This window comes from Acomys russatus, chromosome 23 (genome assembly GCF_903995435.1).
Source record: "Acomys russatus chromosome 23, mAcoRus1.1, whole genome shotgun sequence".
Taxonomy (NCBI): domain Eukaryota; kingdom Metazoa; phylum Chordata; class Mammalia; order Rodentia; family Muridae; genus Acomys; species Acomys russatus.
In genome coordinates this window covers 16,261,703-16,281,664 of record NC_067159.1, presented here as the reverse complement: position 1 = coordinate 16,281,664, position 19,962 = coordinate 16,261,703, and the positions used below count along the sequence as shown (strand labels likewise).

The 19,962-nt window shown below is 34.1% G+C and overlaps 1 protein-coding gene across 1 annotated transcript in view; it reads right to left on the bottom strand.

Moving 5' to 3' along the window:
- Col11a1 (collagen type XI alpha 1 chain) overlaps nt 1–19,962 on the bottom strand; it is a 236,795-nt gene that overhangs the window by 32,544 nt on the left and 184,289 nt on the right. The window contains 10 exon segments of the mRNA XM_051165742.1: nt 2,283–2,336; nt 3,549–3,602; nt 4,181–4,234; nt 4,489–4,596; nt 5,162–5,215; nt 9,315–9,368; nt 10,616–10,669; nt 13,352–13,405; nt 18,410–18,517; nt 18,993–19,046. Coding sequence (XP_051021699.1) covers nt 2,283–2,336; nt 3,549–3,602; nt 4,181–4,234; nt 4,489–4,596; nt 5,162–5,215; nt 9,315–9,368; nt 10,616–10,669; nt 13,352–13,405; nt 18,410–18,517; nt 18,993–19,046 — 648 coding nt within the window.

The following is a 19,962-nucleotide window of genomic DNA, read 5'->3' as shown; positions in this document are numbered from 1 at the left end:
AAAGAAAATTGACAAAACAGTAAAAATCTAAAGTGAAACGCACAGCACTGAAGAAAACCTATCAAGATGCCAACAATGTCCCTCATAGAACTACTCTTAGTCCTACAATTCATGGAGAAGCACTAAAGAATTCCCTGTAGATGATGCAATATTGACCGTAGAGAACATACCTACTTACAAGTTGTTCCAAAACCATAGTAAATAAAGCAGCATGGCAAAAAATAAGCAACAATATCAAAACCCCAAAATAGAGGAGTTCAGAAAGAAACCACACATCTACAGAAAACTGATGTTAAACAAGGGATCAAAATCAGGCATTTTAGAAAGAATGGTTTCTGTTAACGAGTACTAAAAAGAAGGAGTACTGATCCGTAGGTATCATTTTCTACAAAAATCATCTCAGACTAGAGCAGAATACAGACCAAAATATGAAACCAAACCTATGAACGTACTTGAAGAAAGCATAGTAGGAACACAGTTAGACATCTCCATGAACAATAACTTTTTTGAGGATTGTCAAAACACAGGATAGCAGAGGGAGACAAATGGCATAATATCAAATAAAAAGGCTTCTACACAGCAAAGAAAACAATCAATAGGTTATATACACAGCACACAGGAGAGAAAACAATTCTGTCAACTATTTGACAAAGGATTAAAGTGCAGGACGCAAAAGGAACAGGAAACAGTAATAGCAACTACCAATTGTTGAATTATAATTAAAAATAGGCCAAATGATTTGAATGGACATTTGTCAAAAGATGAACAACAGATATTTTTGAAATGTTTACTATGTAAATGCAAATCAAAGCAAAAACATACTCATACACGCCAGTTAGAATGGCAAATATTAAAACAGCAAACGCTGAAAAGATACAGATAAAGGAATGGCCGTACATTGTTTCAACAATTTAAAGTAGTAGATCTACATGGAAAACAGTGTAGAAGTTCCTCAAAAAAGGGTAAAAGTAGATGTAACATATGGTCTAGCTCTCCCTTTACCGATTATATTTCCAAAGGGAATGAAATCTGCCTGCCAAAGAGCTCACAGCACTCTTACGCTCACTGCAGTACCTCTAATGGCTTCTACAAATTAATGTCTACAGAAAACGTGGCAATTATATCTTATGGGATATTAGTCAGCCGTAAACAAAGGTGAAACTCTGTTGTTTCTGAGCTATTTAATGAAATCAGAGAACTTTATGCCATGTGAAATAAAGCAGAGATGCACACTGGAAGTAAAATGGTCCTGGCCCTCACATGTAAAAGATAAAGTGAATATAAGATAGTGGTTACTCAGAAGAGAAGAGGGAACAGGGTAAACCTTTACTAGCTAACAGGTGTGAAAACACAGAGACCGAAGCCTAAATTTATTGAGCTCGCTATAGTTGTGGAATGGCTATAGTTTTTAATAATCTAATATATAGCCTATAAACATATCAAAGATAGAACCTTCAAAAAAAAGAACTAACAAAAAAAGAGGGGAAGGTCATTAACATGTTTTGTCAACGGATATTATAGATACGCATTAAAATATCAAACTCTTATCCATTAATGCCCAAAACATAATCTCTAATTAAACTCAAAAATTTTAAATCTCCTTGGTTTTCCTATAGTCAGAATATTTGTTTTTTGGTAATATCTTATATTTATTTACTTATTTTATGTTTGTGTTCATGTGTACCAAAGCATGTATATGGACATCAAAGGACAACTAACAGTAGTCAGTTCTCTCCTGTGGCATGTGGCTCCAGGGAACAGAGCAGAGGCTATCAGGCTTTCTGGCTGGCACTTTTACCCACTGAGACACCTCATACCCCAGCAAACAATACTGTGACCATAACTACTCATTTGCTGCTACAGCCCTTTATGAAAACTCTTGTTTCCAAGTCCTTCAAGTTTGACAACATAAAACGGTCTACAAGGTAGATGGATGTCTGTGCTTAGTATACTGATATGCATTCATGTTTTTACACTGTGTGCACTAAGCTTTAGGTATTTCACCCACTGTGTAGAACGCCAAGGATGGAATTGCTTAATAGCAGTCAACATTTTTTTTCAGAGAAACAGGTGACTCCCAGTGGAAGATATTTTCAAATCATCCAAACTGTGACAGTAAAATGGTTAAAGTGTATTCTGAGTTAGTGATGACTGTGACACACTGATGAAAGAGGTTAGTTATTCAGCTGCCTTACATGCTGCCTACAGCTTGTATGGGTAATGCCAGTCTAAGCACATGGTGAAAAATTCAAATAAAGAATGAAAAAAAAAAAAAAACTTACTCTCTTTCCAGGAGGACCTGGTGGGCCAGCCTCACCAGATGGACCAGGGGGACCCTATAAATGAATACAGTTAGATAAAAATGTAAAATTGCACTGTTTAATAAGCTGGGTAGAATAAATTAATAAAATTAAAGTTTAAAAGAATCCCATCATACTGAACACTTAGGTTAGCTACAACTACAGAGCATGTATTAAATTCTCCTAATAATATACAAAAAAACAAGCTGGGTAGTATTCAGAGCCAACGTAATTTCTCACAATATGAATTGAAACTGACTCTTTTCTCATGTACAAACATCATTCGTTCCTCAAAGCCTAAGCTGTCATTCAGATACATGCATTTCCTAAACATACCCGTAGAGTGAGCTGGTAAACCCACTTGGCAAACTTTTTCATGGATACAAGAGAGTGGCTCAGATTTCCTTTATAGAATCCTATATGCCCTTTAAAACATGGAAATAGGGATCCAGCAAACACCCAACAGACACACATGCAAGTCTTATCTTAAAAACTGTGAGCATATCTATCTATTGCCTCTAAACCTCTTCTCACAGAAAACTAACATTTCTATGCCACTATGGACAACACTTATGTGATATGTATGCTATAAGCATACCTTGGACTTTGAACACCTAAGAAAAAGAACCGCAGCTCTCTCCATACCTGTTTCAGTTAATGCACTCCATATTTTCAACTTTCCCAAGTAACCCATGTGGCCAAAATACTTCTGTGCCATTCCAAATAAAATTAAAATGTCTGTATGTTGCTTTCACTTAGCTTCTTGGCTAAAATAGTTTATGAACTGCAACAAGCTACAAGTCCAACTGTTTTTTTTTTTTTTTAATACTACTTGTTTACATTTTTAAAATATTTTTCATAAAAAATGGGAATGTGGGTGACTCTGAATATTTTGCCCGTTTTTAGGACTCCTTTCCTCCGACTGGGTTGCCTTGCCCAGCCTTGATGTGAGGTATTGTGTGTCGTATGTTCCTGTGTCATGTTCAATTGATGTCCCTGGAAGCCCTGTTCTTTTCTGGGAGAGAGGGAAAGTGGCAGGGGCAAGTGGGGGGTTTTGGGGGTGAGGCTGTGCTTGAGATAAATAAATAGCTGAGTAACACAGTTTGATGTAGTAGGACAGGCTGATGGATGCATAAGTACATACACTTGATAAAAGCATAGTTTGAATGAGTGATCGCCTTGAATCACGTCTTTTTAAGAGTATGGTTCTAAGCGAGATGAGAAAAAACAGTAAGGCTTCTTGCTTACCGGTTGCCCGGGATCTCCATCTTCACCTTTGTCACCTCCAACACCGTCTTGTCCCTGTAATTGGCAGGCAAAATTAATCCAGATATTTCTTGTTATATTTTATTTTGATAAAGGTACGAAACTTCCACAGGCTATCTTGGTATATTGTTAAAATAAGCTGTGATCAAATGACAAATAAAACTATAATACTGATATTTTGCATTATAGTACCTCTTCTTCTTTCCACACCTATCTGCGTATAAAGTATTCTTCTGATATAAAGAAAATATGAAGACATAATTAGTGTATTAGACTAGTACTATTTTCACCAGGAGCAGACAGGATGCAATTCAAAGTAGAATTTACATAATAAATGAGAAAGACTTGAACTTTGTGAACAAAAGTATAGCTGCTACTCAGATAATCTGTTTGAGCAATCCAAGAAGTCTCAATAATTGTCCAAAGGAAGAGGAGAGTCAGGTAACAGAGGTGCAAGGATCACTAGTTAGATAGATTTTTGTCATCAGAGTGATTTCTGTTTGCTCATTCGGCTTTCTGTTTGTGAAAGTCCACTTTTAATAAACAACTTTAATTGTTCCTAAAGACCCAGGGGACAGTCCCAGCAAAGTATCCTTCTATTTCTCCATACTTACTGCAGGACCAGGCTCTCCAGGTGGACCAGGATCTCCAGGAAACCCAACAGGGCCCTAGAAAGATGTTATAAAAATTAATATGAACAGGTTAAAATGAAGCTTCACAACATCGTATTTTTACTGTAGGAGGTTAAAGTTATGATCCAGCTAGAAAAATAAAGAAAACCGAAAGAAATGACGAATGCATGTGAATATGTGAAATGGCGTGATGACTTTGGTTTCAACAAAGCCACACGTTTTTAATCTTTCTATGAAAATCTAAGTCATGGATTTGGCATAAATTTCACTTTACAGCAGGACCAACTCACCGGGTTCCCCTTGGGACCATCGTCACCTGGTGGTCCCTTAGCACCAGCAGGACCTGCAGCACCGGGAGGTCCAGCTTCTCCTTTCTCTCCTCTCTCTCCTTTGGGACCCTAAAGAACACAGACAAAAGAAAGAGTTACTCTACAAGCTCAGTTTCAGTGTTTTAACATCAGTATAGTGGGCCGCAAAGTTCTCTGCTTTTAGAGTCTTGTATTTTGCATTGCAAAATGTCTATCAGATTCTGAAAGACACTAACTAAAATGCAAACTCGATAGTTAAAAAACTCTAGATTGCCAAGGGAATTCAGTGTTCTTAATAGCAGTTTAATCTATATTAGAATAAGTGATTTCAATTAATAAATGTTTATTTAATGCCACAAGGTTTGCTGGTGTGTTTCTATTATGGACTATTCATAAAACGCAATGTCTATAATGAACACCTTGTAGTTTTATTGACCTCATTGATAAAAATCTGTTAAAACATAACTAATTAAAATATGCATGGAATTTTCAGGCATTAACCAATATGTTTCTGCAGTGGTGTTCATATTTATTAAGTTGGAAAGAGCGAGTAAAAACAAATGCGGTTAGGATCCAAGTCTAATGTTTCAACAGTCTAAAAGATGTTCAAATATCTAACAAAGCCCAATAATGGCTTTACTACTACAGAACTTACACCTGAGCCGGCTTCACCAGGGGGTCCTGGGTTCCCTGCTTCTCCAGGTTCACCCTGCAAAAAAAAATCACAAGAAGATTACAACACAGAAATGATGTTTTCTATCTTCAATTATACCTTCATTATGCCATCCTCTTTTGGAACCCCTGAACATTTTTGTGCTGCTTGAAACACAGCAAAAATCTAACAAGAGTAAGGACAAGTAGGATACTGATCTAAATAATTCAACTGACGAAACATATGAGATGCTGACTCAGTTTTGGTAGATTAAACTCAGCACATCAACCCAGGTTCCCACCATGCCATAACAGAAATTGGAACATTTTCTGTTTACATTCATGTGGCATCAATATTCACATTATAATTAGGGTCATTAATTTAAATTTTCACATTGATATTTTTTAACTAAACTATAAATTCACTCTGTTGCTAAGAAAATATATTAGTAAAAAAGTTGACCTATACGAATAATTCTAAAGACTGAGTATAGTGAAGATCAGTGTGAGACAGATTGTCTGGATTTGAGAGTTTATCTATTATAAGTTTGATTGCTTTTATGACATCACTTTCATCCAGATGGCTAATTTTCTGGTCTGAACAGTAAAGAATGTTAGAAAACCATAATTTATATTTAAATGAAGATTTCATGAATTGTACCCAGTTTATAATGTTTATGTACAAAGAAAATTTTCAGGGAGTTTAGTTATGAAAGTCTACTGCTAGTGTATCCTTCTTAGAAATGCATAAAAAATAGTGTCTTATTCCAGTGACTACTTAAGACAGAGAATAGTGTGTGTGCATACTCTCTCTCTCTCTCTCTCTCTCTCTCTCTCTCTCTCTCTCTCTCTCTCTCTCACGGTCCAAATCACTCTACTAACAACTCCAACATCCGTGATCTTAGGCCCTCTTAGTAGATGATTTTCTTCTAGTTACTAATTTTCAACATTGGTATCACAAGTCCTTCTGGCACAAACTAGTAATTCTAGGTTGGCTTGAAAATTTCTGTACTAAATACAAACATCATTCTGAGGAATAAACTTTATATACAAAATTTCTTAGTTTATGAAACTTACACATATTTTGACTTCTTAAAATATTTGGGTAGTTGTGATAGAGTACATCATTGTCCATGAATTTCTTAGTAGTGGTACTGCATGCATGTTTTGTCTTCCGCAAGATAAATTATAAATATACCCAATACTCAGGGTAATTATTACAAGTAAATTTTGCATTTACATTATGTATGAAAGGACTTATTTCACCTATCTCCATATGATAAAATGATAAATCAGGAATTTTTATGGGATGTAATTCATATGTTAGAAATGAAACAAGTATGTTGTCAATCATATTAACAGTAAAATGATCATAATAAATATTTAATACATGTAATGCCCACCATAGATATTTAAAACCCTGGAAACTTATTGAATACAAAATGTTTTCTTATGTGCCATATCAGCCTGCAATATTACTATGGAATTTTGGAACTAGAAAGAAAACAATTTTTAAGTCAACATTAATATATTTTTTCATCCATTTTCCTCTTTGTTAAATATAAAGGAAATAATACTCTGGAAAGATCATTTCCAATTTCCTAAAATGATGACAATGTGTGGTGGTCAAGAAATGTGGTTAAAGGGTAATATGCAAAGGCGAAGATTCTACAACAATGTATTTGAGAATAATACATCAATATTCACTTGCTTCCAGAACATTTAAATTATCTTTATGCATATTAGAAATAAATGTATAGTATAACAAGAGTGGACTGGACAAAGTTACCAATATCTATAGAGAAAAAATAACAGAGCAAATTATAATAATGATGTTCATTCTATGTCATGAATAAGGAACAGAATTCTTCTTCTATGGAAATATAGCAGTATTACATGATAAAGCAGATTGGTTGAAGGAGATGTGGGAATGTACAGTTATTATCACACTGTAGTGCTAATGTACTCTCCAGTTATTCAGAGTGCTTGGTCCAGAGGCAACAGAAAATACCTTTGCATGTCTGGAATCATCAAATATAATTGCTTTTAAGAAAATGTGGTACATATTTGCTGAAGCTTCTCCCACAAATACATGGGAGATCAGGTTGTTGTTTTTTGTACAAAAGAAACCATGGCTCATGGCTGTCGCCCTCTTGTTTCATTGTAATAAACTGATATAATTTCTAAACTAGAAATTGAAATCAGATCAACCAGAATCAATGTTGCTCTCAGAAATTTATAATCTGTAGCACATTATATGATATCAGATTCTTAGAAATTTAAGATTCTTCCCTGTCATATGGAATTTTTTAAAAGGTAAACTATTGTTATGTAACAAGTTTCAATTTAGGTACCTATGGAATGTAAAACTCACCCCAGACACATAGCTCATTGCTGGCCCAACAAACCATGGTGTATGCACACACACACACACACACACACACACACACACACACACACACACACACACACACCATCATATCAGTAGCCTTATTGACTATTCTTTTGTTGCCTGTCTATCCTTTAATGGCTCAGTCATCTCTACAGCCCTTATTGAATAATATTATAAGATTCAGAATTGGCAAATTGTTATCATAATACCTTTATCCTACACGACAATGGTATGAGACTTCCCCCAAACTCCAAATATCTGGTAAAGATTCCTATTTTATGAATTTTGTAGGAAACAAAGTATAAAAAAAGAAAATAAAGCATGCCAACTATTCCTTTTGTATATACAATCTTCAGGACATACCTGAAGCACAATGAAATGTCTAGTGAACCTACAGACTATTTCTAACTCTTTGAGCACCAGCAGAGCCCTTATGACATGTTTTCAAGAAGGAAGGCAGAGCGACAAAGCTGGTGGGATTATCTTAAGACACTAGTCTCATTATGCTTCTTATGCTAGGACAATTAAATTCAATGAGAATTTTTTCTTTTAGTAACTGTGCCATCTCAACATAAAGCTTTTCACTTTAAAATTATAAGCAAAGCACCTAAATTTTTTTCAAAGAAATCACATTCTTTATCCACTAAGAACTGGACAGTGTAATTTGTTTCTAATTAGTAATTAATGAGCTATTTGAACAGTGAGTCATATGCAGTTAATTATAAACACAAGAGTTGGAATGGGAAGCAGAAGTAAATAATAATATAACACCATCTAATCTCATTACACTACTTTTTAGAGAGTTAAATCGTTTAATGAAAATAAATGAACTTAATTATAAAACAAAGTGTTTCAAAAATAATTCAAAACAAAGAAGAGAATCGTGTTTCAAGGTTGAGATAAAAACACTAGAGCTATTCATTAGTAAGTAGAATTGATGAAAATTTTTAAATAGTTTTCCTTGTCTAATATTTTATGTAATGAATTACTCTTCGTTCTTTCAAAACTGGCAAAAATTTTTGTGAAATGAAACAAATCTCAATGATAATTTTTAAAATTCTATTAAGATATGAGGTTGAATACACAAATAAGAAATCAAAGAATCACTTTGAAATTTTCTAAAAAAAAAAAAAAAAAAAAAAAAGAGAAAAAAAAGATGTGTGAGATGCAATAATGTTTATCAGGGGAAAAAAGCTGTTCTGAGCACAGATGTTATGGCACATGCCAAGTGCTTTTCAAAGTATCAGAGAAACTCTGAAGGGTTAGCAATGAAAAGGTGACAAAAATCAGTGATTAATTGTTTTCTGGTGTGAAAGAGTCCTTTCCTCCCTGTTCAGTTGTTGAAAAGTGTCTCCTCTGTTTCAAGTACCAAGCGTCACTAATGAAAGACGCTATAGTTTCCTTAGACACTCATCAGTTGAATTGGAGCTTGGCTTTGTCACTGTCTAATGAAGAAACATCCAGCAAATCACTGCAATTAACTAAGCCTCAGCCTTCACAGTTCACAAAAGCAAATGATGACTCCAACATCGCACTGAAACAGGAAAGAATCCTCACGCTGCAATCATCTCCACAGGTGTCAATACAAAACACACAATACCGGTGCTTAATTTCAATCTGTGTAGGTTCTCGAATAGATAACACTGAATAAGTAAATGTATGTACAACACTTAGCACCCAACTCATGTTAGCAGTCTGTAAAATATGCCCCACAGTTATTAAAGCTTTTTAATTCGGGGTGTTTAGCCATAATGCCCTTCCTTACCTTGTCACCCACGCCGCCAACTGAACCAATAGAGCCTGGAGGTCCTTGTGGTCCCTGTAGTGTAGATAAAAGAATGTGGTTTATGCTTTTAATGAAATGTTCAGCTCATAAACACATATAGAGAGCTTTCAAACAAAGCTTTATCTACAGGAACACAGGGAAAAAATTAGCAGTGGAATAAAAACTAACAATTTCTTCAATTTTCATATTTACTAACAGGAAATAATTTAATATATTACATCAGTTTTCAGCTTTGTTAGGATTTGGGACATAAGGCATAGAGACTTTCTATATTCTATCATGTACTTGTAAGTTGAAGTGAAATCCCAATGTCTATGCACAGGGAAAAATCAGGACAATTTTATAGTGTGATTTTATATTGAATCAAAGGCATGACTCCATTTAAGAATAACTTAATCCATGGGAAAACACAAAGCCTTTATAGACTGCTAGGCATTAAATTCCTTCAGAGCAATAAAAGCCCCACCTCTTTTCCAGTTTACCAGCCACTTATTTTTTTTATCAGTTTTGATTTGATTAAATTAACGACATACATTTTAAAAAATCGATCAAAAAGAATGTGGAAAATGGGTGGCGACATTAGTAAAACATGAGTGAGAAGTAGATCATACAAGCCTAGAAATCTATTGAAGGTAACAGTGGCATGAGTTCATCATTTTATTTTAAATTCTATAATGGTCCATCAGAGTGCTGGACAAGTTTTTAAGGTGAATGTCTTCTTTAAAGGACTGAGAAGAAATCCTTTCTTCTCATGGAGAGAGGGTATATAGATGCACATACTTCTCTGAGTGCTTGAAAGACAGAAAATGCGTGAGGTAAAGCTTTTAGGTAAAAGCTTTTCTGTGGATACATATGCCACAGGTGTTTAGAATACACACCTAGGCCAGTACATTCAAAGCCAATTGCAATCCTTTCATATCATTGCCAGAAGAATTCAATAACCACTTACAGAACATTTATCACATCCTAGACACAGTGTAAGTATACTGTTTTGATCACTATGGGTTCTCATGATACAAATAATACTTTTCACCATTAGATATACAATATGTTAGGTGTAAAGTGGGTGCCTATTTTATATTAGTGGTGACACATTCATGGGAAAAGCCATTTCTTTCTATAATGAAGTGGCACATGTAGACACTTATTGAGATCTCCTCCACTTCTCAGAATACCATGATGTGATTATCTCTACTGTATCTCATAAGCCATTTGCCATAATACAATGCAGACACACAAAGTCCTTTGTGAATAACTAGCATATAATTCACAGTTCTTACATCAGCTCCATTGGGACCTTGAGGGCCTCGTGGGCCAGGAGGACCTGGTGGACCCTACAAAAGACAAATGACAAAGTTTGCCCAGGTCATGCACAAATGCAGCTAACATTCTTATATTTCCAGACTATTAAGATAGGCTTCTGCCTATAAACTCACAATCACTAAAGCCCATCAGGGTTACCAACATGCAGGAACTAGACGATATCACACCGGCAAATGACCCTTTGATCATTGATAGGAGATTAGCGTTCAGAAAACAATGAACAGAAAAGCAACCCAGGAAGCCTACTGCTGTCCAAATTATTCACAATAAAGACAATGATGTTTTGTGCAAGAGTATATCACAGCATAAATAAACACAGTTTGAACAACAGCAGCAAAAACCACCACCACAAAAGAGTGGTTTTAAGACTAGGGAATTAAAGGAAAGTACATTGTTACACTCTGTGTGCACATTCTAAAATTGAAACTGGTCAGTTGAATCTCTAAAGCAAAGCTTTTATATTCTGGATATATACTAAAATTATCTCAAGATACATTTGTTAAAACACATGGCCTAATGTCTACCAGGTATACGGAGCAAAAGGGCTGAAGATGATACTCCGATATAAAGAGAGAACAGGTTACTGACAATGTAGTTAACTGTCTCTGTCACCTTAGTTTTGGAAGCTGCTAGCCAGCAATTCCTACTTATGAAATAATTTCATTCCTTCTCAAGTAGCTGAATGGGTTGAAGACTAGATAGTTATAGTTTGAAAGTTAGGCTTAAGTTGTCTAGGATTTAAGAAAATGGTTTAAGGTGTAGACGTTTTTTTTTTTTTTTTTTAAATGTTATTTTATAATTTATTCACATTTCATCCTGTTTGTAAGCCCTCACTCTTATCTTCCTGTTTCCCTCCCCCTTCTGCTCCATTCCCCTCCCCTAGACCTCTGACAGGTGGGGTCCCTCTCCCCTACCATGTGACCACAGCCTATCATGTCTCATCTGGATAGCCTGCATCTCTTTCCTCCATCTTCCCACATGGCCTTTCGTCTAAGGGGCAGTGATCAAATCATGGGACCAGAGTTCTTGTCGGAGGCAGTGTCCTGCTCCCTCATCCCCTTCCCCGTGTGGAGAATGAACTGTCCATTGGCTACATCTGAACAGAAGGTCTAGGTCCCCTGTCTACAACATCCCTGGTTGTTGCATAAGTTTGTACAGGAATAAAACGGTTCAAGCTCTGAAGACACGGGTTTTTTTTTTAACTTGACAAATACAAGATATGACAGAGAATGATTTAGGTGCAAAACTTTAGAGTCACCTAGATAAGATAGATAGTATTTTCTTCAAGGTTGCCAAATACAAATGAACTTAACATTCTGAACGTAACTTTTACATGTGGCTTTCCTGATTGTTTCACAACAGTTCTTACCATATGTAGTTTGTTATAAATAAATACATTCAATATCCATTTGGAAAAAAAAAACACTGTTGGCCAAAACCCTTACACATAGGTTGAAATTAAAGAGTTCAAGGTAAAAAATTAATTAATTAATTAAATGATATGATCTAACTTTACATTAAAAAATAGGCAATAATGAATACCTAATCATTAGAGTTTTTTTAAGAATCTATTTAATCTAATACCAAAACCGAAGTGTTTTCTAATCTGACCTATTATCAAACAGAATGTATGAGTAACTCATTTTAACTAGAGCAGTGGAATTAAAAACATGGATTTCAATGAGTCTTCTACTACTACTGCATATTACTTATTCAGCCGTGTATGCTTGGGTATGCCTTGAAGTTACATTTGCTGATGATAGGAATAATTTAAAAGGCAAGATAAATCTGGGTGTTGTTATTAAAGTAGATTAAATGTTACTAAAAATTATGAAAGCTTCAAAATATGAGTAGACTATCATGTCAAAGTGTAATTGGCCAACACAGAACAAACTCAAATGTAGTTTTTATTCTCCTCACTTTGCTTTGTTTGTCATGTTTTCCTTTTCGCCATTTTGGCATTTTCCTGATATATGTTAGTTTCTGATTTTGTGGTATTTATGTATTTCTTGTATTTTTGTTATTGTTTTCTTAAATTTTTTAAAAATTAGAGTGGGTAGGTGGATGAGGAGGAGCTGGGGGAGAGGGCAAAGAATGATCACAGTATATTACATAAAAATGTTCACTAAAGTAAACTATTAAAATTCATATTTTAAACATAAATCAAAATTGTCAACAATGTAGGGAGGATAGCAATCAAGGAATATGTTTATCAAATATCATTAAGTTTCAAATACTTTGAGAAACTATTTCTTTATTGTACATATTTGAAAGATTAAGTTGAAATCTTAAAGTAAAAATTTCCTAATAATACAAAAGTGTATTAAAATATTGTAATTAATAATTCATTCCACACTAAATTTAGAAGTTGTTACAAAACAAACAAATTTTATTCTCCTTTCACAATTTGTAGTTCTAGAAATCCTATATGAATGCTATATATTCTTCACCTGTTTCTCTCCAAAGTCCAAGGCAAAAGACTCAGAAACTACTGGTGTGGCCTTGAATCACATAAATGTGAAACTCTGAATGTCATATATGCATTAACATTATTCTGGTACTATCAATATTGTGTTATTACTGGTGAAGCATGAATACATAACTTAGAATTTAACAGGAAGAGCAGCACAGTTTTAAATTGAGTATTGCAGGCATGCATAATATCACTAAATACCTGGAAAACACAAACCTACCATGGGTCCAACATCTCCACCTTCACCCTTTTCACCTGGTGGGCCTGGCAACCCCTAAGAAGATACATTTTAGAAATGGAAGTCATTTATGTATTTTAAAAGACACTTTTCAAGAATAGAGATGTCTAAGATGGAAAATGCTTGCTGCATAAACATGAAGACCTTGGGTTCGATCCTCAGAACCTAGCTAATGTCCGACACTTCTGGAATATTAGTGTTTATACAGGGCTGGCAGGCAAAGACAGGACAATGCTTTGTAGCATGTTGTACTGTCAGGCAATAGGAACACAGCAGCAAACATTAAGAGACCATTTCTACCACAGACAGAATTCTGCCTAAAAATGGACAAGTTGGATGCAGGCATAGTCGACAGCCAAACTCTGCCAAGACAGGGTAAGCAGGTCCTCAATAGTTACTGTCTCACAAATATGTCTGTCAGATATATTGGGCCAGAAGACTGAAGACGGTGCTCCAACGTTATACAGAGTTTTGCGTGACTATTCGGGTAGCGAACTATCTCTGTCATCTTCTCATTTGGAAAGCTACTAACCTGAACTTCCTGTATACTCAGGTAATCAAGTTTATTCTTTCTCAAGTCTCTGATGGAGTTGAAGACCAGGTAGCTTAGTTTTATATTGAAGCTTAATTGTCTAGGAGTTAAGACGTTTTTAGTTCTAGAAAGATGTTTTAAGTTGATAATGATGAGATATGATAGCTATTGACTTACATTCAGAATTTTACACAAAGATAGAAAAGGTGTTTTTTCAAGGCTACCAAATACAAATAACCAAAACACTAAGAATGTAACATTTATATCATTCCTGATTGTGTCATGGTTCTTCCAGCTACAGGTAGTTTATTGTATATATGTGTAATTATATAAATGTATATGCAAAAAATGAAAAATATTTTAAAAAGAGACCATGTCTCAAACAGTAGAAGTTGGAGCCAAACCTATAGTTTATATCTATCCTACACTCAGAAAATCATGATTATTTATGCTCACACGTACATGCTTTTAGTTAATTTATAGCAACAGTAAGTATATTTAAGGTTTAATAAGCATGTGTAAATTAATATTCAGAAACAATACAATGACATATTTATATTCCATTGTTTCCTACATGCTATAAAATCTATGGCTCTATTTATGAGTAAAATAGTGCTTTCTATGCTTTGTACAATATTTTAACTTGGGTTTTACTAAAATAAAAAAATCAATAAACACATAAAATTTAATCTCACAGAAAGGTAGTCCTTTACTCCATCTCTTTTTATTAGTATAGACATTTTATATTTTTATATTGATAATTTACCTTTTTATATTTTTTATTATGCAAAAAATTTAAAAAATCCCTAATGAAGTATTGCTTTCAGTTAGGTAACAGATCAGCAAGAGTGTCTCAAAATATATATTCTAATATATTTATATAATTATAAATATATTTTAAATCTTAGCCTGTTTATTCACTCCTGAATCTTAAAGTTCCACAAGTTAGGAAGCCCATTATATTTATCCAGCCCTTTGTTTTCCCTAATCTCTCTCTTTTGTAACAACACTGTAGATGCACACTAGAAAGCTAATTTTAGGAAGTCTCAGGCAGAGCCAGGGCAGGCTGCATTGGAGCTCAAGCTGCTTACACCTCCACAAGAAAATCCCTGTACTGCTCCATCTTCTGACAACCTCCAGACAGAAGTATGCAGATTTAATTTTTCTCACTACAGCAATATTTTTATTCTTTCTTCATAAAATCATACTCAAGATCTTTGAGGCAATTTTTTTGCTTAGATGTTGACTTTTTAATCTCTCATAATTAGTGGGAGCATCAAGCACAACCTAGTGTCTCAGAAAATATTTGTTAAATGAAAAGGTGAGCTAATCCTAAATAAAAACTAACAAAAAAAAGTTACTCATTAACAAGTTTCCCAAGATTTGCTATAATACTAAAACAGTCCATTATTATAAGATTTTAAGATTTGAAAAATAGCACAACACATTTGATTAAGTAATGTGCTAGAATTAGTGGAATATTAACATTCCAGTGAAGAACAAAGTATGTGTAACAAATTATGAAAAAATGAACATATATAGCATAAACTTAACTAGGGAATGTGCGTGTGAAATAATGTGATTCTTATTGGGCAGAAATAATAAAATTTTAGCTAGGTTTTAACAATTTTAATGAGATGAGAATGTATATGCATGCTATAAGCTATACAAAAATGTTTTCACTGCAGTATGATAAAAAATTGTATGAAATGTAGTAAGGAAGTAAGAATGTCAACAGTGCAGAAAGCTAACCTTCTAATAAAACTATTAGCTGTGGGGCATCAATGCAACAGCTGCAAGTTATTCAACTAGCTCACAGCAATGCATCCATGTCCTGTCTTCCCACAGTATTACAGTGTAAAGTGATATCGTGGTTAATGGAGCAATGCTTGCTTATTTAAAGATGACCTTTGATAAATTCATTAATGTCCTGCTCTATTTTAGCCCAGGAATCTGTTGTTATGGTCTACTAATTACACTTGACTCCTAGGGGGAAAAAACTGCTCTAGTGGATATATTTGTAACAATTTCTAATGTGGCACACTTTCATTTTACAGAAAGATGGATGCTTTAATGTGAATATTGTCTTTTTTCTCAAATATTAGTATGATATTTCAGAAAAAAATTTTGGCTTATACATTTCCCAAATGGTTACCATTTTCTGAAGGCAGTTTCTAGAATTTTAAGTAGATTGAAAAGAAGAAGGAGGAAGAGAAGGAGGAGGAGGAAGAAGAAAAGGAGGATGAGGAGGAAGAGGTAGAAGAGGAAAAGGAGGAGGAGAAAGATGAGGAGGAGGTAGAGGAGGATGAGGAATAAGACCTGTTCAGACTGGTGATGTAAGGCAGCACTCTATGTAAAATCTGTCAGGGGTAAATCACTAAAGGTTTAGGCTCAAGAGCACTAACTGCAGAAAATTTCCAGGTTAAGAAGTACAGGACTTACACATTTCAATACACAATTTAGGAGAGAGCTTAACACAGACTAAACCCTTCCCTTTAGACCATTTACTTTAGAGTGCATTGAAAGTTAAACATGATAAAGTCTTAAAGCACCATACAAAATGATAACTACATTTTCAATCCTTCCCCAGGGTTTCATACACGTTTAGTGTTGAGTGCATATGTAGAGACACTGTGAACTGGAACATAGTTTTCTTTTGTACACATTGTAAGCATGATTTTAAACATTTTTTTAATGTATACATATGATCATTTCTATAAGTTCAGCAGAGTTTGTTCCAAAAAAAAAAAAAACATAGCAATTAGATCTCGTCATGCTTGACTGTATTTTGGACTGATTAAGGCAGGATGTTCTTATTATTGTAGTTAATGGAGACATAATGAATGAAATCCTCTAGATGCAAAGAATAAATGAGCTAATGATACCCTACTGTTACTCTGTCTTCACATGTCCTAGCTTTTATCTGATTCATGGATGAAGAAGATCTGTTTTAATATTTTCAGTTTAAAATCATGTAAGGGGTCATCATCATAAAGGATGAATATAAAATGAATTCAGGTCAGGAATCTATACTAGCTATGTTTATATAGTTATATGTAGTCATACTTAATATACATCATATCTTCACACCTATATGATTATTTTATATATTGATAAATAGTAAATTCTAAGTCTAAACTCATTTAAGTTATATGGTAAGATTTGTTATTTATATTTATTAAAATTGCTAATATGTAATCATCCATGAAAAATATGTTAAACAATACAAACGCAATCTTTTTTTAAAGATTTATTTATTTTATTTATTGCATATGAGTGCTTTATCTGCAGAGGAGGGTATCAGAATAGATGGTTGTGAGCCACCATGTGGTTGCTGGGAATTGAACTCAGGACCTCTGGAAGAGCAGGTGGCGCTCTTAACCACTGAGCCATCTCTCCAGCTCCACAAATGCAATCTTGAAGGTGCCAATTATATTAGCTCCTCTTCAATTTTTTAAAAAAATATTTATGAACAAATGTATCATTTTTTATAATTTTATGTAAATTGGCTCTGATACCCCATCTAGTAAGATATTTTTTAATTTCGTAATTTCTATAAATGCCATTGATTATAATTTCATCAATTATTTTATTAATGCACTGAATACAAACTGTAAAGCAACATATTCAACTGTGAGATTTATGCTTCAAAGTTCAAATTTAAAGGATTGAGAAGAATCAGTTAACTTAATGGAAAAAAGGAAATAAAAACAGTTACCTATATAGCAGGCCGACTTTAATCCCTACTTGTTATTTTAAAATTTGTGCTATTTCATACAAATGTTGATAGCACTACTCATAACTGTATTTAAGCATCTAACAACTTTTATACCGAAAAACAGGAAAGTAATGATTTTCTACTAAACATATAGAAAAAAACTATCTTGGCATTAAAAGAAGAGGAGCTGGGAATGATATGCTCACAAGTGATATAATTTATAATATGCATCAGAATGTAACTGGCTCAATTATATCATATTTAATATTAAAAATCAATACTTGTGTGAATTTATTTGAAAATAATATATATTTTTCCCACTTTCATATAATATTTCATAGATTCACAAAATTGTAGGTATTGTTATTCAGATTGTTCTGATTTTGCAAAGTCACTAGTGTGACAAAAATTAATATTCATACAGTACATGAACGTCATTTAAAACCAAGGTGTCACCACTCAAAGAAGCAACAGGCAGGTATAGAGCAATCTACTTATTTTGTCTATTATTTAAAATGCTGCTGACATCAGTGTTCTACTTCAAATTCTTTTCAATTTTCTTTTTCATATGAAATATGAAATAAGGTCTTTTACCTATTAAAGCTACGATAGGCTGAGGTTCAGTTTTTAAGACAAAATGGCAATCAGCATATAGCCTGATATGTCAGAAACAGAAACCAAGAAGATGCGTATTTGAGTGTATCTTCTAAATTCATACACACACAAACCCACACCACAAAGTGCTCACAGCATTCGATCATACATGGAAAACAGAAAAAATTCTTCTTACCTGAAGACCTATGGGTCCAGGAGGTCCTGGGAAACCTCGAGCACCCTCATCACCTTTTTGCCCAAACATTCCCTGTTGTCCTCGGGGACCTGCCTCACCATCTCCGCCCTAGAGAACAGCAAGGAACTGATCAGTATTGGAGAAAACATTATGGTACATAAAAATGCAGCCATTGCGAATCTGTTCAAAGCAGATCTACCAAAAAATTACAAAGCAGATTCCGTCCCAATTGTCTTCTCCAAATATGCTATTGTTTGCATCACTAGCATTCTTTGTTTGCGCAGTTGAGCTGAACTTGATCTGATGATCACACCAAATAAAGTGAAAATGATCCAGCAGGCAAATAATATTAATATTTATTAGATATTCAATTATGTTTCTCTGGTTCTTATTTAATTGGTGCCACATTAAAAAAAATACAACTAGTTATATTAGGTCACTAATATAAATGTAACTCACTGGATAGCATACAAATAAACTTAGTGCCACACAGCATTACTAGTTATGTCACTGACAGTAAATAAATTTAATTAGGGGCCTGAAGGTACCTAAATTTATGGAAGAAAGAAGAAAGAATACTTACGGCAATTCCAGGAGCACCAACAGGTCCTTGAAGACCTGGGGGACCAGGAGGACCCTGAATTGGCATAGAAATTAGATATCTTGGAATCAAAGTACCAAAGGCATCAGCTTAAATAAAAGCAAAACAACAAAATAGAACAAAGCCACAATGGCTGACCCAGATTTATTAAACACCTCCACATTCATTTGGGAATAAAAAGATATTATTTAGCAACCATATTTGTTTTATTCCCTGCAGACTTATATTTTGTTTTTATGTTTATGTATGTCAATTTTAAATTGGTATCTACTAAAATACAAAAATATTCCCAGTATGAATGTTGTAGACATCTAAGAGTAGATTTTTTTTCTCACTAACCTAAACCAATTTCAAGACATACATTTAAAAATGTTCAAAAATCAGATTTCTCTAGTAAATATATATATATATATATATATATATATATATATATATATATATGAAAGACTTTATTTAAATTATCAGCAGGATTCTAAAATGCTGACATAAAGCGAATTGATATGTAAAATCTAACATTTCTGTTCATGCACACATGGCACTCAATTAAGTGCATAAAACTATTTTGAACAATAGGGTCCAGCAGGTTTATGGGTCATCTATGCATAAGCATATCCCTCTTTTTTCTTGTATTAAATAATCAATCTTTGAGTAAATAGAGTCAGGTATTGCTCCTTTTGCTCTCTTTGTCAAATCTTACAAGCTGGAGTCATTCGAAGGAAAGAAAACATCACTCAAGAAAATGTCCCCACAAGATTTCCCTTATGCAAACCTGTGGGCCTTTTCTTGATTGATTTGGGAAGATTAAGCCCATGGGAGGAAGTCTACCACTGGCTTCCGGTACTGAGTGGTATAATAAAACCATCTAGGACGCCATGAGGAGTAATCCAGTAACTACACCATACTCCTCCACAGACTCTGCATCAGCATCGTCTTCCAGGTCCCTGCCATAAGT